This window comes from Aotus nancymaae, unplaced genomic scaffold, assembly GCF_030222135.1.
Source record: "Aotus nancymaae isolate 86718 unplaced genomic scaffold, 86718_ANA_hifiasm-v0.15.2.pri h1tg000018l, whole genome shotgun sequence".
NCBI lineage: Eukaryota > Metazoa > Chordata > Mammalia > Primates > Aotidae > Aotus > Aotus nancymaae.
In genome coordinates, this window is record NW_026988430.1 from 8,883,433 (window position 1) to 8,911,156 (window position 27,724).

Here is a 27,724-nt window from a genome sequence, read left to right on the forward strand (position 1 = left end):
TCCCTCATCTGTCCCTCTCCTTCTGCAACCCCCTCCAGGTGATGGCCAAACACCCCAGAAATACGCTTTCTGGGCCCGTGTCTGTGGCTTCAATGCCATCCTCCTCATGTGTGTCAACATCTTCTTCTACGCCTACTTCGCCTGATGCTGCCACCCTAGGCAGGAAGGCGGGAGCCCGTATCCTCAGGTCCACCCTTTTCCCTCATGGAGACCCCGAGGCCCCGAGAGGGGCAGATTCTCCTCACAGCTGCATAACGGCTCAGTCCCAAGAACTGGCCAAGTCAGCAGTGCAGGAGCCCTGAGAAATCAGGGGGGAAATGGGAAAACAGAAAGTGACATTTCAAACATAGCATCGAAGCATTGTTATCGGAAAGAGAATTAGATTTCTGAGGGACACCCTGGTGTTGATTTTACTGCTTTCATTTTGAATACACAGGCCGCGTCAGGAGCAATGAGATTTGCCAACACTCAGGTCTCTAAGGGTCTTGGGCCAGCTCTGGATGGAGGGAGAGCCTCACATGGCCAGAGCAAGGCCCTCCACCAAGAGACCGCAGCCTCCTCCAGGGACTCCTCCCTCCACTCACCTGCTCCCAAATGCCAGAGGGAGCCTCCTCACCCTCCCTCCCTGCCCACTGTCCCCTCCACCATCAGCCTGGTGTTCAAAGCCTTTCCAAGTCCCACCTGACTTTTCCAACTCCCAAAGCTGCATATCCCTGACAGTGGCACATTCTCTGGAGGACCCTCCCATTCTCAGGTAGGGGCCATGCCCCACCCGGGCAGCTCCCTCATTCGGGACCCTGTGGAATCTCTAACACGCAGCTCTGGCCCCAGCTTTCTGTCGGCCTGTAGGTTTCTCAGCCTCCTGAGAGCTTGTGCAGGCAGAACCTGGGCCCAGACAAACAAGAGGGAGGGCAGCCAGGGTCTCCGTGTGGCTGGGCCCAAGGTTTGGCCTCAGGGTTCACCTGTCCCACAGGAGAAGGGTGTGCCTCCGCCTTCCCCGCTGCCCGCCCCTTGCTCGGGCTCTCAGGGCCTCTCGCCCTGTGGTGGGGCAGGGTGCTCAGTACCCCGGTCGGAGCTGAAATCATGACGCTGTTGAGGAGTTGGTGTCCACCTGGAGTCAGTCCAGTGAGTTTAGGTCAACAGCTGTGCAGTCTGTCCTTCGAGGCTGAGCCACCTCCCAACAGCCCTTACAACTTGAAGGGCCTTTTGAGGGAGGGGCAGGCAGGCCCAGGGGGTGGTCAGCCCAAGGTAAACCCACCCACCATGCCCAGGGTTCCTCAGGTTGAGCCTCCAGTGGGTGAAACCTGGGAGTCCTCAGCCTTCCTGAGGCCATTGACAGGAAGAGGTGGGTGGGGCCTCCACAGACTCCGCCCTGTGGTGTCAGACAGCTGGCAGCCAATGGGAAGCAATCAGCCGGGAAGCCCCGGAGCCACCCTTGCTAGGTACCCTTGCTGGGGGACCTGGGCCATCCCAGTTTGTGTGAAGTGGCAGGAGGCAGTTAGGAGCCCACGTTCAGTCCAAGGCCGTCCGCTGAGCCCCTTGTGACTGTTTGACCAGGCTGGGGGTGTCCATGTCCTCTCTGGACCTCAGTTCCTAGAAAATGGCCCATTGGCCAGATTAGCTGCCCGGCCACTCACAGGTGCACGGGCTGCACGTAACTCCGTGGGAAATAGCCAACTCGTCCACAGGACCGGCCCTGCCACCAGTGGGGGTCTGGTCGCTCCAGGACCTCGATGATGTCACCACGGCGGAAGCTGAGCTGTGAGGGATCCTGGGCCAAGAAGTCAAACTGGGCCTGGGCAAAGCAGGCCCCAGGTGCCTGCAAGAGGAGGAAGTGGTTAGTAGGGTGCCTTCAGAAGCCCTGCAGCCTGCTCTCCCTTGGAGGCGCCCGAGAGAAGTGATTTGCCACAGGCAGGGAGGGGTCTCGGGGCAGCGCTGCAATTGAACTTTAAATCCAGATCAGTGGCGGTGCCACCCCTGGGCCTCCTGCTGCCCACACCTCTGCCTGTCTGCTGTGCACATGCTGCATCTACATAGAACACAGCTTCCCCAGCTGCCCAGCTGGGACCATAGGGTGGTGGGTCGGGGGACCTGAGTCCTGGTCCTCAGGGTGGGTTTTGGTTGGGTCCCTGCTTCTCTTGGGGTCTTATTTCCCTGCCTCTGCGGCAGCCATGATCGCTTTTGACTCCAGGCCACAAAGCCATGAGAATGGGCCTCATAAACTGTAAAGTGGTGTGCAGCTAAGAGCCGTGTTTACTGCTCTTGCCCTTGGTCAGCCATTGAGGGAGAGGACTGTCACTCTGAGCTCTCAGGCTGGGGTTCCGGTCCCATCTATGCCCCATGTGTGGCGTTGGGCAGGTCCATGCACTTTGTGGAACTCAGTTTCCCCACCTGTGTATAGCAGCTGGACAGGAGCGCTCTGCAGCACGTCTGCCCAGCACCGTGACTATTGCACCAAGCACCCTGGCGCTGCCTGCCCACCAGGATCTCAGCTCTGAACCTGCAGAATCTCATCCAGGACTAGTGATAGGATCAGCAGAGAGGCTGTAATTAGCAGCTCTCTGCCCAGGAAAGAGGAGGCGTCATGGGTCCCAGGGGACTGAGGCAGCTCTGGAGTCGCCCCACAGGGTGGGGGACCCCAGGGCCCGGGCCAGAGTGAGGTGGTGGGTGTAGGGGAGTGCTCAGTCGCCCCCACCCCAGCTCCATCCTGGCTCCCTCACATTTTCTTTCTTTCTTTTTTTTTTTTTGAGATCGAGTTTCGCTCTCGTTACCCAGGCTGGAGTGCAATGGCGCGATCTCGGCTCACCGCAACCTCCGCTTCCTGGGTTCAGGCAATTCTGCCTCAGCCTCCTGAGTAGCTGGGATTACAGGCACGCGCCACTATGCCCAGCTAATTTTTTGTATTAGTAGAGACGGGGTTTCACCATGTTGACCAGGATGGTCTCCATCTCTTGACCTCGTGATCCACCTGCCTCGGCCTCCCAAAGTGCTGGGATTACAGGCTTGAGCCACCACGCCCAGCCTCCCTCACATTTTCTGAGCAGAGCTGGCCCAGGCGGTTAACAGGGAAGAGGATGGAGATCTGGCAGACAGGGGCCAGCTGGGGAGAAGAGGCGCCTTGAGACTGGCAGCTCACAGCAACCTGGGCACTCAGGGTCGGGCAGGGAAGGCCAACAGAGGAGGGGCTACTGAGGGTCTTGCAAGGCACTGTTTGACTTTCCTGGCATATCAGACCCCAGGGCTCATCCTGTTAAACAGAGGGGACACTGAGGGGATGAACTGGCCTCTGATCACATGGAAAGGTGGCGGGGAGGTGCTGGGAACAAGACATGGCTGGAGCTTCTCTGCCGTGATTATCAGCCTCCCGCCAGGCCTTGGTCACACTCGCCATATCCTCTGCAGAGCCCAAGTTCAAATGTCCCAGGGTCATGACCTCCAGCCCCAGGCCTTGCCAACATCCCTGCTCCTGAAGAAAACAGCCTGTTGGGCTATTAACCCCAGTGGCTATTGTCAGCATCCTAATCAGCTTAAGAGCTGGCCCTTGGGGCCCTTTGATGAAAGGGCTGTCTGGCAAATTGCTGTTATTGTGAGGTCAAGGGGTTGACGACCCTCCTCACCCCGTGACCAGCCACCCACAAGCACTCAGCTGCCCCACACCCAAGGTCAACTCTTCTGGAAGCAGAAACCAGGACTAAGCCTACCAGGTAAGTGTCCTTGGATGAGTCATGCACTCTCTGAGCCTCAGTTTCCTCATCTGTACAATGGGCACAATGAGGCTCCCAGACTACAGAGACCCACTCAGTGCGTGGTACCCAGTAGGCTCAGCAGGGGTCTGTGCCTTCCTTCACTCAATGAACATTAGTTGAGCACCTACTGTGTACCACACACTATTCTAGGAGCTGAGAACAAGCTAGACGGTTTGTCCCCGTGGGATTTTCCTTCTGTCCTCTGCTTTCCTTTCCCTTTCGCCTTTCCCATCCTTGCAAGTCTCACCCCAGCCACCACCAGGATATAACTTTGAAGCCTGGGCCGGACCCCTCTTGCAATACCAGACTGCTGGAACAGGGAGGCCAGCCCTGTGCTTGGCCTCGGCATCAGCATCTCCCCTGCTCCAGAAGGCAGGAGATGCAGAGAGGCTCCCACGGGCCAGCCCCTACCCGCCCCTACCTTAAGCAGGGGCTCCTCGTCTCGCAGGAAGATCTGCCGCTTCTTGGTGATGGTGGTGGTTCGGTAGAAGTCGACCAGCTCGTTGAGGGAGTTGAACTTCTCCTCCCATAGGAAGTACTTCCCCGAGGCCTCGCGCAGCACCTTGAAGTGCTGCACCTGGTCTCCATAGCTAGGGGAAAGGCCCCGGGGCCGCGTCAGATGGCGGCCCAGCCCGGCTGGCCCAGGGGCTCTCCCATCTCACTACCATCTGGAACCAGCCTGCTTCAGGGCGGGACCTGGAGTCAGATAAGGTGCAGGTGGGACAGGCCCCACTGAGCCAGCTCCACATGAGGTCTGAGGCGCCCCATCTGACAGTGGAATACGGGGGTTAAGGGTGTGGCTCTGAACCAGGCCACCTTCTCACTATGTGACCTGATGCAAGTCTCTCAACTTCTCTGACCCTCCATTTCCTCGCGATGACACCATCTCCGTGCTGGACAGGTGCACAGTGACTCCGGCATACTGGCAACGTGAAATGAGTGGCTCTGAGTGCGTGGGGATCAGAGAGCATCTCCTTTGCATCTCTTCGCCGGTCCGCTCCGCTCGGACATTCTCCCTGCTTCCCTGCTCCTCCCAGTCCCACGGTCCCTTGGGGAGCAGGTCCTAGACTCATCCTGACTCAGACCACAGCCTCCTGGTGTGAGAGGAGCTCAGACGTGTTGGATGTCTCATGTCCTCCCCCTCCCAAGAACCTTCTATGGCTTCTCCCTTGGCCTCAGGGTAAACTCTAACACCTCAGACTCAAGATCTGGCTCACTTACATGTCCAGCTTCATTTCCTTTATATCCTCTCTGATGAAGCAAACAGGCCTCTTTCTCTCTCATTCCCACTCTGTGCCCAGCCTTCCAGCCCACTGCCATCAAATCACCCCAAGTATCTTCTAGCCCAGTGGAGGAGAGAGACTGCTCTTCCAAACCGTCCAGGGCAGAGCCTGTCCTGGCTGGGACCAGGCAGAAGGACCTAACTGGAGCCTCTCGCACTTGGCATGTCCCACCCAGGACGGGCCCTGTGGGGCTGCGACTGGACGCAGTGCAGCTGTGGGTCAAAATCTTGGCAGCCATGACTACGACACTGCCCTGCTGTGTTGTGGGGGTGGTTAGCCTGCCTCACTGCCCAGGAGGAGCAAATTGGGCCCTGTGGTTTAGTTTCTCCACCGGTCGTCCCTGGGGCAGCTTGCTGCCTTATTGATGTTTTAAGATTAAAGATAAAGAGACCGGGCACAGTGGCTCACAGCTGTAATCCCAGCACTTTGGGAGGCCGAGGTGGGTGGATCACCTCAGGTTGGGAGTTCGAAACCATCCTGGCCAACATGGTGAAACCCCGTCTCTACTAAAAATACAAAAATTAGCTGGATGTGGGGGTGACGGAGTGAGACTCCATCTCAAAAAAAAAGAGGCTGGGCGCAGTGGCTCACACCTGTAATCCCAGCACTTTGGGAGGCCGAGGTGGGCAGATCACCTGAGGTCAGGAGTTCAAGACCAGAGCCTGACCAACTTGGAGAAACCCTATCTCTACTAAAAATACAAAATTAGCTGGGCGTGGTGGCGGGTGCCTGTAATCCCAGCTACTCGGGAGGCTGAGGCAGGAGAATCGCTTGAACCCAGGAGGCGGAGGTTGCAGTGAGCGGAGATAGTGCCATTGTACTCCAGCCTGGGCAACAAGAGCAAAACTCTGTCTCAAAAAAAAAAAGATTAAAGATTTAAGATAAAGAAGCCTGGTGAGGTGGCTCATGCCTTTAGTCCCAGCATTTTGGGAAGTCAAGCTGGGCAAATCGCAAGGTCAGGAGTTCAAGACCAGCCTGGCCAACATGGTGAAACCCCATCTCTACTAAAGATGCAAAAACTTGGCTTGGCATAGTGGCAGGCACCTGTAATCCCAGCTACTGGGGAGATTGAGGCAGAAGAATCGCTTGAACCCAGGAGGCAGAGGTTGCAGTGAGCCAAGATGGTGCCACTGCACTCCAGCCTGGGCCACAGAGCAAGACTCCGTCTTAAAAAAACAAAAACAAACAAACACAAACTTTAAGATACAGATGTGTTCAAGGTTCTGACCCTCTGGTCTGAATGAAGGGTAGGGCAAAATGGGATTCCCCCTACTCCATCCCAGTCAAGGGGTCCCGACCACTTCTAAACCCACCTCCAGGCTTTTGCACACAGTATGTCTTCCAGCTGGAAGGAATTGTTCCTTTTTTTTTTCTTTGAGATGGAGTCTCGCTCTGTCACCCAAGATGGAGTGCAGTGGCACGATCGTGGCTCACTGCGACCTCCAAACCTCCCAGGTTCAAGTGATTCTCCTGCCTCAGCCTCCTGAGTAGCTGGGACAACATGCATGCTCCACCATGCCCGGCTAATTTTTGTATTTTTAGTAGAGACGGGGTTTCACCAGGTTGGCCAGGCTGGTCTTGAACTCCTGACCTCAGATGATCCCCTTGCCTGGGCTTCCCAAAGTTCTGGGATTATAGGCGTGAGCCACTGCACCCAGTCAGGAATTTTTCTTGAACTCCTACTCATGCCTCAGTGGGGAAACTGAGGCCCTGAGTGCAGCCGTGACCTGCCCAGAGCCACACAGCGAGAAAGGTCAGAGCTGGGGCCACAGCTGACCTCACACATGTAAAATGTTGCCTAATGTGCTCCCGATTGGTTATTATCACATAACAATAGCAATAATAATTATTCCAATTATGATATTACTATTGTTCCAGAGCTCATCATTCTAAGCCCGTTTCTGCTCTGCCGTGTTGCTATCTGGGCTGTGACCCCCAAAGAAGGCCCTCCTCCCTCCCTGCCCCGTCCTCTCTGCCTGGCCAAACCTTAGCCACCCTTCCCAGCTCTACAGCCAGCCTTCCTGGACTTACACCCCAGCCCACCTCTCCAGGCCTCCGTGTCCTGGCCTGCCAAATGTGGGCATTGGTGCACTCCTTGCAAGGGAGCTGAGAGGCCTGGGACCCAAGGGCTGTGTGGGTGCTGCCAACAGACCCGCCCTGGGCCCACCTGGCTGGGCTGGGGGCTGTGGGGAGAACACAGAACAGCCCCAGCTCCCGACCAGAAAGAACACAGTTCAGGACCCCAAGGGAGGGCACCTATTCAGGTGTCTGGTGGAGCTGAGAGCTGGGAAAGCCTGGGACCCTGTGAACGGGGCAAGTCAGGGTAGGGGCACAGGGCAGCCACTGGGAGGTAGTGCCCCTCAGCCTCCTGAGCCACAGGCTAGGGATCATTTTGTTCACATTTGGGCTAAATGAGATCCAACCACCAGTCCAAAGCACCTGATGGTGCGCGCGCACACACACACACGCACACACACACACACACCCTCCTGGGCTGCAAATTAAAATCTGGTTAGACAATTTGGTTGTAATACATTTGCAAGCTGGGGTTCGCCCACAGCCTGAGTTCCTTCAGGCCTACGGTTCTCCTGAACAAGAGGGTGGTGTCTGTCACTCCAGCTGCCCAGATGTGCTGCTCCGTGTCCTGTCCCTGCCTGTGGTTTAGTCTCTCCATCTGTCACCCTTGGGGCGGCTTGCTGCCTTATTGATGTTTTAAGATGAAAGATTTAAGATAAAGATGTGTTCAAGGTTCCCACCCTCTAATCTGGGTGAGGAGTGGGGCAAAATGGGATTCCCCCTACTCCATCCCAGTCAAGGGGTCTTTTTTTTTGAGACAGAGTTTCCCTTTTGTTCCCCAGGCTGGAGTGCAATGGCTTGATCTCGGCTCACCGCAACCTCCGCCTCCTGGGTTCAAGTGATTGTCTTACCTCAGCCTCCCGACTAGCTGGGATTACAGGCGCCTACCGCCATGCTCAGCTAATCTTTGTATTTTTAGTAGAGATGGGGTTTCACCATGTTGGCCAGGCTGGTCTCAAACTCCTGACCTCAGGTGATCTGCCCACCTCGGCCTCCCAAAGTGCTGGAATTACAGGCGTGAGCCACAGCTCCCGGCCCCAGATGACTTCTAAATACCCCTCCGGGTATTTGCACACGGTATTTCCTCCAGCTGGAAGGAATTTTTCTTGAACTCCTACTCAGGCCTCAAGCCCCAGATAAAACGGCCCATCCTCTGAGAGCTGCATCAGACCCCATCACTCAGAGTCAGAGCCTTCTTGGGTCCCTCAGCCCCTCTCACAGCCTTCTAGTAACTTTCTATTCATAAGGACTTGCATATGAGATGCTAAAAAGGCAGGGAGGCAGGAGTGGACCCTGAAGGTCAGGTCTAGCTGGGACTCAGCGAATGGAGCATCACTGCCCAAGCCTCAGGACTTCACTGTGATGCTTTGTTCTTGAAAGCCTCTGCTATTGGCTCTGAAGTGGGATTGCAGCCTGCCAGGTGTTCTGACCCTGACCTTGGGGTTGCTGACCCATGGCTCTGAGACGCATCTGGTCCTCAGGGTCACACCGCCAGAAACGGAGCCAGTTCTCCGCATGAGAACAGAGGCTCTGGACAGGTGGAGCAATGGTCCCCAAACCTGAGACAAAGCTGCTCCCGCGCTGTCAGCACGCCTCGCTCCCAGTGACTCAGCCGCTTGTGTTGCCAGCTCTGGGAACTGTGTCCATGTGCTCATGACGCCCAGGCGGGTATGCAGGCGGACAGGTGTCTCCCGCCCTGTCTGGACTACTGAAGTCTCCCAGAGAGAGGCTTCCGAGAGGCAGCCTCTGAGCCCCATGACTCCCTAGTGCCACGTGCTAACCAGCCCCGGGTTTACTGGACTCTGGCCGTGGTGCACAGGGAGGAGTGCTGCTCCAAGCAGCAGAGTGACAGTGACGCACAGCCGGGCAGGCCAGAAGCCTGGAGACAGGGGTCCCAATGGCTTCACCTCTGGGGCACTGGGTACCCAGTCAGAAGGCCCTGACTCCCTGTTGGCCCTGAGCAGGGGCCTGCATACAGGTGGCCCCACTCCCCTGGGTGAGGGGACAGAAAGGGTGGGGTGGGTTTGAAAAGGATTTCAACTCCAAACAACAGTAACTTTGAATTTTATGGTACTTGAAGGTCATCTTTAAACACTTGGAAAGTTATCTGGAGCAGAAAGTTATCTGGAGCAGTTCTCTGATCGTAAAGGAGTCAGGGAGTGGAGGACCGGAGATAAGGGAAAGGGAGCCAGGAACCCAGGAATTCTAGGGCTTTCCAACTGGGAATTGGAGAATTCTCAAATCTGGTAAACGTGCATGTGCCAGCCCCTGCCCAGTCTGTGTGTGGCACACACTAGCTGCTCAGTAAATGGGAAATCTCATCCCTTCTTCCACCTGGTCCAGATGTCCTGTTTGACAGCAGAGGACACTGAGGCTTGGGTGCAGCCCCTCCTGCTGAGCCGGCCCCTGCCTGAGCCCAGTGGGGCTGCCTCCATCTCCCACCTCCAGGGCTCAGTCACTCCCTCTCCCAGCCTGGCCTGTTTCTCCAGCCTAGCTGGGCTCTTGCTCATGGCCCTCACCAGGAATAATACCTCTTCCCTTTTCTCTATCTAGTCTTGGCCTTAACCATCCTTCAAGGCCCAGGCAGAGCCTCAAAGCGCTTGAGAACCCCTCCAACTGGGGCTTCCTTCTGGAGCCTCCAGACTCCATTCCACCTCCCTTCCCAAGGCCTGTGGGAACTTCAGGGCTTATGGGAGGAACTGAATCTGAGTCCAGATGGCCCCAGAACCAGGAGGGCTGGATCCAGGGCTGCTGCATGAGCCTCCCAGAGCCAGAAGAGGAAGGGGCGCTGGGACTGTGGGCCTGCGCTGCGGACAGGAGGGGCGGCTGGAGCTGTTGGCTCCAGTGGGCAGTGCCCGGGGTGTGAGAGCATCTCCACTGTGTCTGAGCGTGCATTCCTGGCATGCCTGTGTGTCTGTGTCTGTGTGTCTCCCACTCTGGGGAGTGACTGTTATGTGCAGTTCTGTCACTGAGCAGTCATGGGTGTCTTTGTCTCTTTGTGTGATCCTTATATCCACCTACCCAGGGGGACAGGGGCTAGGCTGGCCCCTGGGCTGTCTGAAAAACCCCAAGGGACCAAGTCAGGCCTAATGCTGGCAGCAGCCAGTCCTGCCCAGCGGGTTTTTCTGGCCTGGTGGCAGCAGCAGGAGCAGCAGCAGCAGCAAAGGTAACAGTGTCAGCCGGAGAGCAAAAAACAAGACTGGGGAGGGGGCAGGAGCCCCAGGTACCCCCACCACCCCAACGAGGGCCTGTGGCCCTGCAGAGCCACCTGGGCGCTGAGTCTCTGCTGGGCGATCTCCGTCCGGCATGGTCCCTCTCTGGCCTCATTTGGCCCAAAAGGAGGGGTGGACAGATTGTCCCGCAGCAGACAGGACCTAGAGTGAAGCTGGCCTTGGGAGGGTGCAGACAGACTCCTGCTGGGTCGTTGGAGCTCAGAGAGGACAGACCAGGTCTGTTAGGGCACAGAGGTCGGTGGGCACCAGCTCTAAGTTCCTTGCTGTGTGGCCTCGGGGAGGCTGCTGCGCCTCTCCTGCTTCCATCTCCTTACCGGCAAGCAGGGCTCCTGGGGATCGTGCACATTTCCCTACTTTCTCCCGTCCCTGCCTGCAGTCAGCCCCTTCCTCGTAACATTGCACCCCCACGCCTTTCCTGCTCCATTTTCTCCAAAGCCTTGGCCATTGTGTAAGATTTTATATAATTTCCTAATCGCTTATTGTCTGTCACCCAGTAGCACTCGAGCGCTTGAGGGACAGAGAGCTTTGTCCTAGTTAGTTGGTGGCTGAATCCCAGCCCCTGAGATTCACAGCAGGAGCTCAGTGACCAGATGGGCAGGGCAAACACATGTGCATTGACTCCAGGGTATCTCTGGCTAGAAAGAGGCAAATACATCACTTGGGAACAAGCTGTCATTTATGGCAGAAGAGTCCACAGTAGCTTAGACAGGAGTGTGGGGCAAAAGTTAGGCAGCCCAGACACGGCATGCCAGCCTTGGCCCCTGGCCTGCTGTCCGCCAGCTCAGACATGCTCCCTGGAGGAGGAGGGGGACAGCCCTTTGTAAACTCGTAAAGGGCAGTGAGCTGTGGCCACAGTTGCTCTGGGAGGCAGCATGAGGCCCATAAACCCACCTCTGACAGCTTTACAGGGCTTGGTGTGAATATGCGGGCGATGCCATTCGTAGTGGCATCAGAGTTCCCAAGAGCCAACCAGCGAGGGCGGAAGAGCTCTTACAAATTGGCCAGGCTGTTGCTTTCCTAGATGGCCATCAGGTCACCTGGCTTCCCAGCGTCCGGGCTCCCTGCCTCCCTGTGCCGCTGCCTCTTCTCTAAGAGCCTTGGATTCATGGACAGGGGTGAGGGGCAGCTTTCCAGGCCAGGAGGGGCTCCCTAATCCCTCCCCAGCATGGTGTGTGGTCCTTGGGGGCTTAATATAATTATGATAACTGGAACTTATCCTGTGCCAGTCATCATACAAAACATGCTACATAGCTGTCCATTTTACAGATGAAGAAACTGAGGCTCAGAGGAGTAACTTGCCCAGGATTATACAGCCAGCCACTAGCAGGTGTCAGAGCTGACTGCTGCCCAAAATGTCATGCTCTTAGCCACATGCCCCATGTAAGTCTCAGCTTCCTAATATGACCCCTGCTTGGTGGCTGTCCAAGGACCACTGAAAGGCCCCGTGACAGATGATGGACAGAGTGGGAGCAGGACCCAGGAGCCCAGGCCCAGGCAGGGAACAACCAAGGATCAAGGGCGCCACCTGTTGGTGCTGTGTGTAAACCACAGCCAGCTGAGCCCAGGAAGCTCCTGACGGTTCTGACTTGGGCACACTTGGCCAGCGTGCCTTGGTTTGGAAAGGGCTGGAGGGCACAGGATTTCTCTGAGGGACGCTTCCAGATCCCTTCCAAGGAAACATCGGTGCCGGCTCGCCTGCTCAAGAACTGCTCCCTAGGGCTGTCCATCTTCCCTCCTGGTCAGAAAACACACTGTTATCCAAACACATCCCTCGCTTCACCCTTCTAGGTCTCTGCTCATGCTGTTCCCCGTGCCTGGCAAATCATCTACTCTCTTTGTGCACCAAAATCCTACTCATGCTTTAGAGCCCAACTAAGATGTCACCTCTTCCCTGGTGCCTTCACTATGTGGAATGTATCCACTGTCATTGAATTTCATTTATTCATTTGCTCATCATAGAGACCCCTGACCCAGGCTGTGACCATTTCTCCTGTTCCAGTCCTGCCTTGTGGTTCTCACACAGCTGATGCTCAATAAATGCGTGCTGAACAAACTCACAAGCCTGGGGTGTTCAGGTCTGATCACGTGCGTGTGCACAGGTGGCTGCACTTACAGAGAGGCGCCTGAAGAGGGCAGCACACCGGGCCGCTAATGTAGAGGATGAGGCCGCGCGAATTTGTTAGAGGAGGAAGGAGGGCTGAGGGAGGGCCAGCCCCTCCCCCTCAACTCCGGCTCCAGGCATGGTTTGAGTCCCCCGTGCCCCCACTTTGCTGGGTGACCTTGGGCTTTGGAGTTGGCTCCAGGAGCCACTCAGAGCCAGGCCAGGCCGCCTGGTGGATGCCATTCTCAGGAGATGACCAGGCCCTGGATGCCAACACTTGGAAGAAGCTGCGGTTCCCCGGGGCTGCAGGGAAGTGGGGGCTGGGCTGGCGGGTAGGGGGTGGGGGGGTGGGCCCGAGGGGACTCCAGGCTCCAGGTGCCTACACTATCCTGGGGGTGGGCAGTCAGGGCCAGGAACGCACAGTAACCCTCCAGCACACACACACACACACACACACACACACACACACACACACACGCACATGCGCACAGACGCACATGCTGATAGTGCTTGAATTTTTAAGATGGGGAAATAGAGGCTCAGAGGGGGGCACAAGCCCTTCTTGACCCTCAGAATCACCAGTCTGCCCCCCAGGAGAAAAGGGAAGGGAACAAGGCTGATGGCTGGTTCCACCAATTGGGGGTGCGAAGGGTGAGTGGGGGGCTGTGACGTCGGATCTGCCTCCCTAATATGGTTTGGATGTTTGTCCTCTTCAAATCTCACGTTGAAACCTGACTCCCAGTTAGAAGTGGGGCCCGGTGGAAGGTGTTTGGGTCATGGGACAGACCCGCATCAGTGGCTCTTTGCAGTAATGAGTAAGGTCTGGTCATTGAAAACAGCCTGGCACCTCCCTCCCCACTTGCCCCCTGACCCCCCCTGTGACGTGCCGGCTCCCCTTCCCCATCCACCATGCGTAAAAGCTTCCTGCAGCCTCACCAGAGGCAGATGCCGGCGCCATGCTTCCCATACAGCCTGCAGAACACCAAGTCAAATGAACACCTTTTCCTGATAAATTACCCAGCCTCAGGTGTTCCTTTTTTTTTTTAGATGGAGTTTTGCGCTGGAGTGCAATGGCACGATCTCGGCTCAGTGCAACCTCTGCCTCCTGGGTTCAAGCGATTCTCCCACCTCAGCCTCCTGAGTAGCTGGGATTACAGGCATGCGTCACCACACTTGGCAAATTTTGTATTTTAAGTAGAGACGGTGTTTCTCCATGTTGGTCAGGCTGGTCTTGAACTCCTGACCTCAGGTGATCTGCCTGCCTCAGCTTCCCAAAGTGCTGGGATTACAGGCGTGAGCCACCGTGCCCGGCTAGGCGTTCCTTTATCACAATAATAAACGAGCCACCTTCCTGACCGTAGTCTCCTACCTCTCCCAGTTCAGGGGAGCTCACCACCCTACAGGGCCAGCAGCGGATGTGCTGAGCCCACACAGTGAAGAGCTTGTTACAAAATGGGACGGATGAACACAGGGGAGCCACAGGGACCCCGCAGAGCCTGGAAGGCGTCAGGTGGGGACGCTTTTCCCCCAGCAGGAGCCCTCATGGGCCATTGCGGCCCAGCCTGTCTGAATCTGCCTTCATTTGCTTCTTTGCGATCCCCTGACTCCAAGCCCGTCACGCTTCCTTCTCCACACCCAGCCCCAGTGTTGGCTGTCGACGCGGGCCTGTATTGCTTTGTCCTTTATTTTTTTTTATTTTTTGAGACAGAGTCTCACTCCATCACCCAGGCTGGAGTGCAGTGGCAAAATCTCAGCTCACTGCAGCCTCTGCCTCCTGGGTTCAAGTGATTCTCATGTCTCAGTCTCCCAAGTAGCTGGGACTACAGGTGTGTGCCACCACGCCCTGCTAGTTTTTGTATTTTTAGTAGAGACAGGGTTTCACCATGTTGGCCAGGCTGGTCTTGAACTCCTGACCTCAAGTGATCTGCCTGCTTCAGACTCCTGAAGTGCTGGGATTACAGGCGTGAGCCACCACACCTGGTCTTCTTCATCCTTTAGAAGATCATGAGAGGCCACACTGCACTTCTCTCAGGCCACCCCTTTCTTCATTCCTTCCTTCTGGCCGGCCTCTTTGCCACCCCGTCCTAACTCTGATGGTGAAAGTAAGAGCTGGCAGGGTGAGCGCCTCCTCTGTTCCATGCTCTGTGCCCACAGCAGCCCTGAGAGTTGGCATTGCTGGTGGCCCCGCACGTGCCTCCACGTCTGGGCCCGGCCACTTCTCTGTGTCCCCTCAGCCCCTACCTCTATAGTCCCAGAGGCCATCACCTCCCACCTGACTCCCCACTGGCCTCCCTGCAGCCACGCCCTCCCCCCATACCACCGCCCCCCACGCCGCCCCGACACTTCTTTCTCCTCACAGCAGCCAGAGGCATCTGCTAAAAATGGAGTCCAGCCGGGCACAGTGGCACATGCCTGTAATGAGCTCTTTGGGAGGCCGAGGCAGGTGGATCACCTGAGATCGGCAGTTGGAGACCAGCCTGGCCAACCTGGTGAAACCCTGTCTTTACTAAAAATACAGAAATTAGCGTGGTGGGCGCCCGTAATTCCAGCTACTCTGGAGGCTGAGGCAGGAGAATCGCTTGAACCTGGGAGGTGGAGGTTGCAGTGAGCTGAAATCGCGCCACCGCACTCCAGCCTGGGCGACAGAGCAAAACTCCATCTCAAAAAAAAAAAGGAGTTCTGTCACATCTCTCCCTTGCTCAAGACCCTCCATGGCTCCCTATCACTCTGAGAGAAAACGGGCCTCCTTTCAGGCCCTCCATGGTTACTGGATGTGGCTGGAACTCAGCCCCCACCCTTCACTGACTCTGCTCCAGCCACACCACCTCCTCTGGGCTCCTAAACGCCCCACCAAGCGCATTCCCACCTCAGGGTCTTTGCAAACGCTGTTCCCTTTGCCTGGAAGCCTCTCCTCCCAGGTCCTCCTCATTCCTGGGCACCTGGGAAGGCTCCATCTCCTAGTTCACATCTTTCGGCAATGCCACCTCCTCAGAGCCCTTTCCTGACCACCTTGGTTCATTCTGTCTTCACGTGTTTTCTTGTTCACTCACTAAGACTGAAACCCACAACAGCACCAACTTCGTTTTTTCCCATGTGGTTTCCCCAGCCGCTAGAGCATCCTGGCACATGGCACGTAGTCAATAAATAGTCCTTAAATTAATGCATCTAGATTCTACTCTTCCAGGCCCCGAGAATAGGAAGGACAGAGATCAGCCAGGAGCTGACCATGTCTCTCCCCACCCCCATTCCTGCTGCTACCTTCTAGCCGGGATTCCTCCATCACCCCTGTGTGGCCTTTGGGATGGGGTTCCGTGCTGCCCATGGCTGAGGACCCCCCTAATCCAGTGCCAGATGTTCCCCAGCACAGCCACCCTGCCTCCCTGCCAGGAACTATTCTAATTGCTTTAAATATACCAGGTCATTTATTCCATGCAATAGCTTATTTTACGTGTGAGGAAACAGGCACAGAGAAGGTAAGTGACTCGCCCAAGCTCACACAGCCAGGAAGTGGCAGAAGCAGCATTCGAACCCAGGCAGCCTGGCCTTAGGGTGCATCTTCCCAACTACATCACAGAGGGTGAGACCCTGCCCCAAGCACATCCTGGACATGCCCTGGGCACTTGAGTGCTCTCCTGTCCCCAGTATCTATCCACATCACCCTGGACATCGCCCCCTCCTGATAAAGAATCTAGGATGCTCCAATGCTCGTAGAATAAAGCCTGGACCCTGAGCCTGCTTTCCCAACACACCCCACTGCTCTGGGCTGCACCCTTGGGCGCCCATACCACCACCTGTCTCCAGGCCTCTGCCCGGGCTTCTCCCTCTGCAGGGATGCCATCCCTTCGCCCTCATTTCATGAGAGAGACCATCCCAGGCTTCAAGGCTCAACACATATGCTGCCCCTCCACCTGCCCACCCTCCTCTGCACACACCCCCAAGGGCCAGAACTCACTTCACAGAGACGGAGAACTCCCCTGGTGAACTCTCGCTCTCCCGGATCAAGAAGGCTCCCAGATGGTTCCGCTTCATCAGAATCTCTTCGGCCAGCTGCCGGGAAATCCTGCCCAAGTACCATCTGTGGAGAGAGGGAGCCAGTGAAGGCCATGGGAAAGCAGGCTCTCAGCCAGCCTCCCACCATGTGCCAGGCATTCAATGTCTGAGACAAGGGAGAAGTGACTGCACCCATTTTACAGATGGGAAAACTGAGGCACAGAGAGGTGACACGATATACCCAAAATCACACAGCAGAGGCAGGCAGGAGCTGGAACACAGTCCCAGCATTTAGCTCCTGAGACCAGCCTATCCTACCAGCAAACACACCCTTATGGAAACAGAAAAGTCATACTCCAGTGAGCCACAACCCAGCCAAGCTCAGTCTCACTTTCCCTTTGAGATGGCAGATTCTTTAAAGCCAAAAAATAAATCAGGCTTGGTGGTGTGTGACCGTAGTCCAGCTACTTGGGAGGCTGAGATGGGAGGATCACTTGAGGCCAAGAATTTGAGACCAGCCTGGGGAATATAGTGAGACACCCTCCCACCCATTCCTAAAAACACTTAAGTCAAAAAACATAAAAACAGATGACAAAAATCATAGTAGCTTTGATCTGGTGAGGAAATGCCTCTCTATACCCATTGCACAGACTCGGGCCACCTAGATTTTTCCACGGGTCCAGGTTCCTTTTCCTGCTGAGCAAACAGAACCGGGCATGCAGAAGGCGCCTGGCAAATGCTTAGACTTGCAAGACCCCCAGGGTCTGGGAGTGAAACTCCTCTTCCAGTTCTGCTGATCTTGCTGTGTGGCTCCTGGTGGCCTCTTCAGGAATTAGCCACTGCTATAGGCTGACTCTGTGTCCCCCAAAAATTCAAATATTGAAACCTAATCCCCCACGTGACAGTAGTTAGAGGTGGGGCCGTGATTAGAGGTTGGGCCGTGATTTGGAGCCCCCATGAATGGGATTGGTGCCCTTATGAGAGACCCCAGAGAGCTCACTTGCCTCTCTGCCCTGAGGACACAGCTCACCAGACACGAATCAGCTGGCACCTTGATCTTGAACTTCAACCTCCAGACCAGCGAGCAGCAAATGTCTGTGGTTCACAAGCCACCCTGTGGATGGTGTTCCGCGACAGCAGCCTGCAGGACTAAAACACCCCCATCGGAGGGGCTGGCTGGTCTCTAACTGGCTTTCCTAGCTCCAGTGTGTTAGCCCAGCTTTGGCTCTGATCCCTTTATTGTTCAGATGGGGAAACTGAGGCCCAGAGCAACCGGAGGCCTCATGGTGGGACGATGACAGACTGTTTCCCCTCACTCCTTCCACAAATGCTCCGCTCCCTGAGTCAGGCTGAGCTTGGCGCAGGTGGTGGAAGCCGGGCGGGGCTTTTCCTGTTGTCTCGGATGCTGATGAGCCCTCAGGCTCCGTGCAGAAGGCTGCGGTGCCGCTAGTGTCCGGGCCATGTCCCTGGGCGGCCTCAGCAGGATGAAGCTTGCTCAGCACAGACCTCGGGGCTTTTGTTCTGGTGACGGACATACTTGGCCTGGATTCAGGGCAGGTTGAGGCCCCCAGGAACAGTCTGACTCCCAGTGGTGACTGATGGGGCATTGGGGTAGGCGCCCCAGCACCCGGCCCTCTGGAGGGATGACTCCGAGCTGCACGTCCTGTACTGTCTCCAGCTGGCGCCGATCACCAGCCAGATGGAGCTCCGGTTGTCCCCAGCAGCGATGACGCCGACAGCACACCCCATTGGCTCCCCCACTTCCCCGTCCTCTTCCCCATGGCAGCGATGGTTTCCTGAGAAGCCCGATCCCCTGGACATGAGATTCTAGACCACTGCTGCCCGCAAACGAACGGGCCCCTCGGCCCTGTCACGGTGACTTTCCTCCTGGGAGGGGACGTGGGGAAGGTAGCCGCTGGGTATGGGGCTTGGGGCAACCATCCGGAGAGCCGGCCTGGGTCTTCTGGGGTTTGGAGACCTGAAGGCAGGTGCCCAGCCAGCCTGGGTGTCTCAAGGCCGGAGGCGAATGCCACAGGCTGCGGCAGGAGTGGGGCACAGGGGGCCCAGGGTTGGGGTGACCAGGGAGGGGAGCGGCCGAGAGCTCCTCCACCAGGAAGCCCCCAGCTCCATCCTGGAACAGTGCCCAGTGTGGCCCAGGGCGGGAGTTTCCTGAGGGGCCAGGTTTCTTCGAAGAACCCACAAAACCCCGCAGGCGGCATCAGTATGTGGGTGGCTGCTTCCCTCAGAGAGTGTCGCAATCACACCCTCCCAGGAGTCTCCCACATCCCCTGCCAGCCCCGCCCCCACCATGGCTTGACAGATGGAGGCAGGAAGAAAGCACTTCCTGAAACCCCCAGGGCCCGGCTCCTTCCCCCACACCAGTGGCACTACATCTGTGGCCACCTCGAATAGTCCCTGTCCTGATGTGGAAACTGAGGCCCAGCTAGGGGCAGAGATGCCCCCACACCCCATAAGATTGCATAGCAAGTGCGTGGCCTGGGACTCCCCCCATCCCACAGTTGTTCTTTTTCTTTTCTTTTTTTTTTTTTGAGACGGAGTTTTGCTCTTGTTGCCCAGGCTAGAGTGCAATGGAACAATCTCAGCTTACCACAACCTCTGCCTCCTGGTTTCAGCAATTCTCCCGCCTCAGCCTCCCAAGTGGCTGGGATTGCACCATTGCAGAGGCATGCACCACCACGCTCAGCTAATTATTTGTATTTTTAGTAGAGACAGGGTTTCTCCATGTTGGTCAGGCTGGTCCCAAACTCCTGACCTCAGGTGATCCGCCGGCCTCAGCCTCCCAAAGTGCTGGGATTACAGATGTGAGCCACGGTGCCTGGCCTCCCCACAGCTGTTCTTATGAGCTTCCCCGCTGCCCTCCAGGGCATCCCAGCCAAGGGCCATGCCACACGTCTGCAGTCCTGCTCCATCTCGTGCCAGCTGTGAGATCCTGGAGAGCTGCTCAACCTCTCTGTGCCTCTGTCTGCTTATCTGAAAGATGGCGATGGTGGTGCTCAGCTCACAGGACCTTGGGAGGATGAATGGGCTGCTGCGCGCGGGTGTTGCTGCTCCTCCCACACATGCCCTGCCAGGCGTGTCTCTGCCTGCCCTGCAGACTTCTACTGGAACTCCCAGGCCCAGCGAGCCACAGCCTTCCTCTAGGAAGCCATCCCTGACGCCCACAGGCCGTGAGGCTGGGGCAGGTGCCACTGTGGGCCCTGCTGATGGCTCTGGAGTATTTGGCATAGATCGTGCTTCCCCCAGGGGCTCCTGGGGTTGACAGGGGTGAGAGGGGGTGCTCAGGGAAGGAGAGGGCCTGGCCTAGGCACGAGGCCTACCTCTGAACTTCTGAGGCCCCAGCCCTTCCTCTGCCCCCGCATCCTGGGGCCTTTATGATCTGAGTCAGGTGTGGAACTGGAGTTTCCCCATAGCTATTTTGGGAGAAGAGCAGGTGCTGAGGTTAGCCAAGGACACACCTGGGCACCGTTTCAGGCAGGTTAGTCAGGGCCTGACCCCTTTCCTGCTCTGTCCCAGACACAAGTAGCCAGAGATGACCCCAGAGGCATGGGAGGCTAGAACCCTCCATGGCTCCCGACTGCCCTGCTAGAGTCTTGCTTCGACCACTGGCGTCCCCGCAACAGGCCTGCCGGTGCACTGCCATCTTTTCTCATCTTTTCTCCCCCTGCCTGAGCAAATGCGACTCTCTCAGCAGCTGCGGGCCAGCCAGCCTTCCAGCCATTGCCAGGCCATTTCTTCTACCTGAAGGCCCCTCCCTGACAGCTCGGTCCAGGAGACTGCTCCCCGCCGTGCCCTCTGGTCTGGCCTGTCTGGATGTGCCCTTGGCTTCCAGGGGCCTGGGCGCCTGGCTCCAGCTTGTGGCCCTGGGTCGGATTCTCTCCATCTCTCTCCCTCTTTACACACTCCCCTCCTCCCCCCCTTTAATTGACAGAAAGACCGCAAAAACCTGCCCAATGTCACATAGCCACGAGGGACGTAGTGGGGCCTGGAACCCAGGCTGCAGCCCTGGATGCCGAGTGGGAGCTGCAACCTCTGCGGGGGAGGCTGGGAGTGCCTGGGGCCCCGGCAGGTGGCTGAGGACCTGGGTGGGAGGGGCCTCGCCCAGCACAGGAAGCTGGAGGTGGTGACAGCTTTGGAACTAACTTAAAGAGAAATAAAGAGGAAATACCTCTCAGGCCCCACCCTGGCCCTGAACCTCCTTCCCCTCCCACCCCACAGCCTCACACACATCTCAGCTCCCAAACTGTCCCTCCAGCCTGCCTGGCCCTGTCACCTGTCTCCGTATCTGACTGAATCTTACCCTAACACCTCCACGGCTCCCCACATGGCTTGGCATTTGAGGTCCTCCTGCCAGTGCCACACGCCACAGGTTCTCTCTCATTGCTCTCCCTTTGCTCATCCTGACCCTCTCCCAGGGATGCCTTTCTCTTTTTCTACTTAACCAACTCCTACACATCCTTCAAAACCTCACTCATTGCCACCTCTTCTGAGAAGCCTTCCCTGGGAAATCACCTTAATGCTCACTGTCTTCCCATGTAGTATGTCCTTTATGTTGTCTTTCTCCCCAAGAACACAGCTGCTCTGACCCCTTGTGTCTCCAGCATCACCCGGGCTGGGCTCCCTGAAGCTGTGGCCAGTGTTTAGTGAATGACTAAGTGGCTGTGTCTCTGGGCTGCCTCAGCTAAAGTGTATCCGATGAGTTTGCATAGATTTCTTGGGCCCCATGCCTGATCTGGAGCCATTCTCGGGGCAGCAATGTTGGCTGCCACCCACCCAGAGCCCAACCTGGGACATCCCTAGGCTGGCAGGTCCCAGGCCCCAGGATAGCTGGGCTGCAGCCCCAACTCCTGCTCCACCCTGGTCCTATCTTTTTTTCTACCCCCTCCCCCTCCACCCTGGTCCTAGACTCTGCTCTGCCAATGTGAGTCCCCCGACACCCTAAAGGCAGGGCCTACAGGATCTGCTTCCTGGCCCACCTTGTACCCAGCCCCCGCCCAGGGCCAGGCCAGCTCTCAGCAAGAGCTCTAGAACCCTCCACAGTCTGAACAGATTGGAGTGTCTGCCCTCCTGGGGTTACAGATAGGGAAACTGAGGAACAGAGAGCAGGGACCTGCCTGAGGCCACACAGCAGCCAGTGGCCCAGCCAGCTGAAAGCCCAGGGCCTTGTCCTCTCTTGGGGACCTCCTGGACATCCTCTGGTGCTCCGGTCCTCAGGTGGAGGCCTGGGCTTGCCCTGACTCTGCCCCCACTCTGGGCAAGTCCTCAGAACTCAGTCTCCTGTGCCTGCCCAGGCTGGTGGCTTCTGTGGAGCCTGGGGTCCTCAGACAGATGGACAGAGGCCCAGGAGTGAGGGGGTCCCATGGCAAGAGAGTGCCTCAGGGACGGGGTTGGGGGGTCCACTCACGGGTGGGGCTTGACGCGGATGTAGTTCTTGGGAATAAACCCTTCGACGCCCCGGAGCTCGGCCTTGTACCAGTTCTGGTCATCCTCCATGTTCAGGATCTGTGGGCAGGAGACACAAGGCCGCGCGGTCACCAGAAGGATCAACCATCACCCACGGAGATCCCACTGCACACCAGGCCCCAGGTGGGCTTCGCCTGCACTGGCTTCTGTGCCTGCTCACAGAGAAGGGCTGGGGGCCTGGGCCGGGACCTGCCCATAGTCACAAGGACTGAGTTAGAATCTGGTCCCGCAGTCCCGCCCACTCCCCAGCCCCAGGGCAGCCCATCCTCAGGTGATCCGCAGACTCCGAGGGAGGCACATCGGGCACTCGGGACTCGTAAGAGGTTTGGGGTGGCTGGAACGGACTATCAGGATCTGCTACCCAGAGCCCTGAGGACCACGGGGTTTGGAGGAACAGAAGTGGGGACCTGAGTCCCTTCCTGGGCTGTGCCCCTGAGGCGGGGAGGCCCTCAGCACCTGGATGCCATGCACTGAGCCTCGGGGTGAAGGTCGGGGGTCCAGCCTGAGCCACCAGTGGTCACCTAGAGTGCCTCACATTTAAACAGTTCAGGAGTGACAATTCAGAGGGGGGATTTCAGGCTCTGGGAGGCAGATAAGGGGGTGCTTTGGTCTGAGACACACTGCTTCTCAGCCTTGGCATGGCCTGCTTGGTCACACGGGCTCCTCTTCCGAGCCTGTGAGGCCCCCGTCGTCCCACAGGTGGGCCCGGAGGAACTGAAATAGCAGGAGTGGGGGTGGGAGTCCCTGAGGGGGAGCAACCAAGCGACTGATGTGGGGTGGGGCCGGGCCTGGGAGGGAGGGGCACAGCACGAGGTGGGGCTTCTTCCTCCATTCCCTGAGCACGCCTTCCGTGTGTCCCCCGGATTCTCATACAGCCCCCCAAGGTCAACATCACCAAATGCTATTTTACAGATGATGAAATTAAGGCCCAGAGAGGGGAAGTAACTTGGCCAAAGCCACACAGCAGGGGAGAGGCAGAGCCTGTTTGGTCAGCCAGGACTCTGAGGCCTGGGGTCTTTGGCTCACTGGGGGGTCCTGTCCCACCAATTTTCATCTCCAGTCCTCTCTGTCTCTGGACCCCAGCTTGAGGGGACATCTCTCCTGTCAGTTCTGGAGCAGGCTCCATGTCAGCTCAATCCTTTGGGAGGTACTTGTTGAGATAAAAAATTCGGTATGGGTTACCAAAGGCTCAGGGCAGGCCAGCACGGGGCATCCGCCTAGCAGTGAGAGTCTCCCAAGAGGAGCTGGGTTGGCATCCTAGGGCCAGGCCTGAGGCCTCACCCTCACAGGTGGCCGCCGCAACCCCATCCCTGCCCCTGCTCTGTCTGCCAGGCCAGGCTGGCTCAGCCCCTTCCTTCCTGCCCCTGCAGCCTGGGCCAGGTCAGCAGCCCCGGGGCGGGGGGAAAGGAAGCAGGTGGCTGACTCAGGGAAACTTTCACTCTACACAAAACAAAACAGGCCATGCGCGGTGGCTCACAACTGTAATCTAGGACTTTGGGAGGCCGAGGAGGACGGACCACCTGAGGTCAGGAATTTGAGACTAGCCTTGCCAGCATGGTGAAACCCTGTCTACTAGAAATACAAAAAATTAGCCAGGTATGGTGGAGGAGCCTATAATCTCAGCTTCTCAGGAGGCTGAGGCAGGAGAATCACTTGAACCCAGCAGGCGGAGGCTGTGAGCTGACATCGCACCACTGCACTCCAGCCTGGGCAACAGAGTGAGACTCTATCTCAACAAAACCAAACAAAATGAAACAACTCCCCCAGTCTAAGGAGAAAGTGAGGGCCGTTGGCCACATGCCACAGCCATGGATTCCAGGAGGATGCCCGGGAGCCTGGGGCTCCAGAACATTCTGTCTGCTTCTGACTCTCTGTGCCTTGGCCTCAGTGTCCTCATCTATTCAATGGGCACATTTATGGCCTGGCCTGCATGCGGCGGTGTGGACATGGGATGGAATATACCTCATGCGATCCCTGCTTCATTTTATCTCCTTGTCGTCTGCACGCAAAGGACCTGGGAATGTCCTGCTGGTTACATTAGCTGATTTCTATTTTTTTTTTTTTTGAGATGGAGTCTCGCTTTGTCGCCAGGCTGGAGTGCAGTGGTGTGACCTCAACTCACTGCAACCTCTGCCTCCCGGGTTCAAGCGATTCTCCCACCGCAGCCTCCCAAGTAGCTGGGACTACAGGTGCATGCCACCACACCCAGCTAATTTTTGTATTTTTAGTAGAGACAGGGTTTCACCATGCTGGCCAGGCTGGTCTCAATCTCTTGACCTCACTTGATCTGATTTCTTACTGTGAACATTGTTCAAAAGCCCCAGACCCTCTGAGACCTGGGAATTCTCACAGGGGAGGGAGACCAACTCCGGAGGAGGATCACTGCTCAAGGCGAAAGGCAGCCCTTGACCTGCCCCGAGCTTTGGCCCTGCCGTCCCACTTCACTGTCCCAGCCCGATGCAGTTGCTGCTTGACAGGCACCCCACGACAGAGCAGGGAACAAGGAGCTCACATTCCAGCGGGCAGAGACAGACCATAAACAAGGGAAGAAACCAGTAGGCCAGGTGGTTTAATGTAGCCGTGAGCGCTGTGAGAAATGAACATCAGGTAACAGATGGAGAATGTCTGGCTAGGTGGGAGCAGGGAGCGTCTCCACACGGGACAGGTGGGGTGGTCCGGAAAGGCCTCTCTGAAGAGGTGACATGGGAGCTGAGACCCAAATTATAAGAAGGAACCAGTGGTAAGAAAATGTGGGGAACGGCTGGGTGCGGTGGCTCATGCCTGTAATCCCAGCATTTTGGGAGGCTGAGGAGAGCAGATCATGAGATCAGGAGATTGAGACCATCCTGGCCAGCATGGTGAAACCCCATCTCCACTAAAATACATAAAAAACTAGCCATGCATGGTGTCATGCGCCTATAGTCCCAGCTTCTCGGGAGGCTGAGGCAGGGGAATTGCTTGAACCCAGGAGGTGGAGGTTGCAGTGAGCGGAGATCACACCACTGCACTCCAGCCTGGCGACAGAGTAAGACTCTGAGAAAGAAAGAGAGAAAGAGAGAGAGAGAGAAAAAAGGAAGGAAGGAAGGAGAGAAAGAAAAAAAGAAGAGAAAGAAAAGAAAGAAAGAAAGAGAAAGCAAACAAGCGTAGGGAACAGTGTCCCAGGCAGAGGGAAAAACCAGTGCCAAGGCCGTGAGGTGGGGGCAAGTTGTGTCCCTGAAACAAAAAGGAGGCCAGGGTGTCTGGAGCTGAGGGAAGGAGGAGCAGGTGTTATGAGATGGACAGGGGAGGGCCAGGCTCTGAGTCATGGCCACTGTTCAAGGCCAGGTGAGTGACAATGGAGGCCTGGGCCGTTTGCCAGAGTTGCCAACAAGACAATGAGGAGCTGGGCCGGGCGCGGTGGCTCACGCCTGTAATCCCAGCACTTTGGGAGGCCGAGGCGGGTGGATCACGAGGTCAGGAGATCGAGACCATCCTGGCCAACATGGTGAAACCCTGTCCCTACTAAAAATACAAAAAATTAGCTGGGCATGGTGGCACATGCCTGTAATCCCAGCTACTCAGGAGGCTGAGGCAGGAGAATTGCCTGAACCCAGGAGGCGGAGGTTGCGGTGAGCCGAGATCGTGCCATTGCACTCCAGCCTGGGTAACAAGAGCGAAACTCCGTCTCAAAAAAAAAAAAGACAATGAGGAGCTGCAGAAAGCAGGTGCAGGAGCCCCGGATGGCTGAGCTGGGTCTGGGCCGTCACCCTTTCCCATGGAGATGTCAAGGTGACACTGGCTTCCTGAGTCTGGGTCTCGGCATCCAGGCTGCTCGTGGGGAGATGGCAGTGAAGCCACCACCCACATGCCCCTCCAGCTGGCCACGGCAGGGGCATGCCGTGCACCCAGACATGCCTGGCCCATCAGGGAGGGAGGTTTTGTCCTAGGGAGGTGATATTTGGGGCCATCTGTCCAGAGTGAGTCTATGAGCCACTGAGTTTTCAACCAAGACCAAGGTTGAGATTTGAAGAACTGGCTTCACTGCCCCCTCCTCCAGGCTGGACTTGCTCTGCAGACAGGCGGTGGAGCGGCAGGGGATGACCCACAGGGAGTGCTGGACAAGAGGACAGGATGGTCACGGAGCTCAGCCTTCACCCCAGACACCTGACCCCTCCAAGCCCAGCTCCATGCCCCCTGCGCGCCCTGCTCCTTCCCAACACCAAACCTGGGTCTAGAGACCTCGAGGTGCTCTCAGATGAGAAGCCAAGACTTGGACCCCTGCAGAGGGCCATGCCTGGGCTCGCAGCCCCGGTGCTCAGCCTGCCCCGTCCCCAACTGGCCACATGTCCACGAGGCCCACAGCCAGCACTGTAGTGACCCCAGGTGCCAGCACCCCAACATAGAGAAGGAGGAATTGCTCCTTCTCCTCTGGACCCCAACCCCCAGCCCAGCGCAGACCAAGCGGAGGTTCTAGTCAAAGGCACACGGCTTCAAAACTGACTCCATACCAAGCAGGTCGTGTCGCCTCCCTGTGCCTCAGTTTAGTCACCTGTGAAATGGGGGTGCCAGTCCCCATTGCTTAAATGGGACATGGGGTGTGCTGCTGAGTTCAGGGCCTGGCTATAGCGGGGTGATGTGCTTGAAGCTTGTGACCAAGAGCATCGCCCAGGGCTCAGCGTGGAGGGGCATCCAGTCTGACACCCATTGCTCCAGCGGGGAGACTGAGGCCCAGGGAAGGGCAGTGACTTCCTTAGTGTGGTTTAGTGGTGGCTCCAGTGCACAAGGCTTGGCATGGCCAGTCCCAGAATCCTGGGCCTGGCTTTCACATGCAAATCCTTAAGCAAGGACATTTCCAGAGACAGATTCCACAGGCCCATCTGTCTAGACCGTCTTGGAAGGATGCAATATCTGTCAAAAGCGGCCCAGACAAGGAGAAATGAACTGCAGTATTTTCCCTTTTCTCCACACTACTGGGAAGCTCATCCTTGACGCTTCCATCATAGCTATTTTAGCCCTACTAGGTGAGCGTGTGTACTTATTGCTTTCCTAGACCTCTCCTCCGTCTTTCCCCCTCTGTCCTTCATTCCCACATTCTGTCTGCCTCTCTCTCTAGCTCTCATTCTCTCCCTTTCTCAACAATTTTCTTTTCAAACATTTTCCTGGGAAGCTGGGGGTTGAACTAACTCCGGCCAGACACTGTGGTGATATCTCATTGAATCCTCACAGTAGCCCCAAAGGAGGACCATTAGTTATCTCCCTATTTCCCAGATGGAGAAACTGAGGCTCCGAGGGAGGAGGTGGCTTGTCCAGAGTCACACAGCCAATAACTGGAGAGGCTGGGCCTGTCTCCCAGTGGCCACCATCTGCTTGGGATGGTCCCAGACCCCCGGAGCCTAAATCCACCCCCACCCCATGTGGGGCCAACTCAGCTGGCTCCAGCCCCCCTACCTTGAGTGTGTCTCCCTTGTTGAAGGCCAGCTCGTCGCTCTCTGTGGCCTGAAAGCTGTACAGGGCCACGGACTCCATGCCTCTGCTCCGGGCTCCCGCAGCTGGGCTCAGAGCTGGGCCGACAGCTTCCTGCTTCCTCTGCAGTCGAGAACCGTCTTCCTTTGTTTTGAGTGCGCATTTGTTCTTTTGAAGTTGTGACTGAAACTGCCCCTGATGGGGGAGAAACAGGAAACAGAGACATGTCACAGAACAGAGAGGGCTTGTGAGCCAGCTCGGTCCCTACCTCAGTCCCCAGGTGCCAGGAATGGCGCCGGGGGAGTCTCCTTGAAGCTCTGGGAGTGGGGCCCCCTTGTGCCCACGTTCTGTCATCTGTAAAGTGGAGGTATC

General features: G+C 57.0%; 2 protein-coding genes across 5 annotated transcripts in view; one reads left to right on the forward strand and one right to left on the reverse strand.

Moving 5' to 3' along the window:
* The window catches only part of SLC5A10 (solute carrier family 5 member 10), a 70,072-nt gene extending 69,676 nt beyond the window's left edge, over positions 1 to 396 (forward strand). For all 3 annotated transcript variants that reach the window (XM_064378250.1, XM_021674766.2, XM_064378251.1), the window contains one exon: positions 39 to 396. In XM_064378250.1, the coding sequence (XP_064234320.1) occupies positions 39 to 145 (107 nt within the window). In that variant the 3' untranslated portion in view covers positions 146 to 396. The remainder of the gene's footprint in view (positions 1 to 38) is intronic.
* On the reverse strand, positions 379 to 27,623 carry GRAP (GRB2 related adaptor protein). 2 transcript variants are annotated; one of them, XM_012472088.3, is made up of 5 exons: positions 27,338 to 27,619; positions 21,852 to 21,949; positions 16,392 to 16,514; positions 4,168 to 4,336; positions 379 to 1,819 (listed from the first exon to the last, which is right to left on the reverse strand). In XM_012472088.3, the coding sequence occupies exons 1-5, from the start codon at positions 27,413 to 27,415 to the stop codon at positions 1,634 to 1,636; spliced, it is 654 nt and encodes a 217-aa protein (XP_012327511.1). In that variant the 5' UTR covers positions 27,416 to 27,619; the 3' UTR covers positions 379 to 1,633. The 2 variants fall into 2 exon arrangements, with proteins under 2 accessions (XP_012327511.1, XP_064234322.1); XM_064378252.1 differs by lacking the exon at positions 4,168 to 4,336 and having other exon boundaries at positions 27,338 to 27,623.
* Between the last annotated feature and the right edge of the window lie 101 nt (positions 27,624 to 27,724).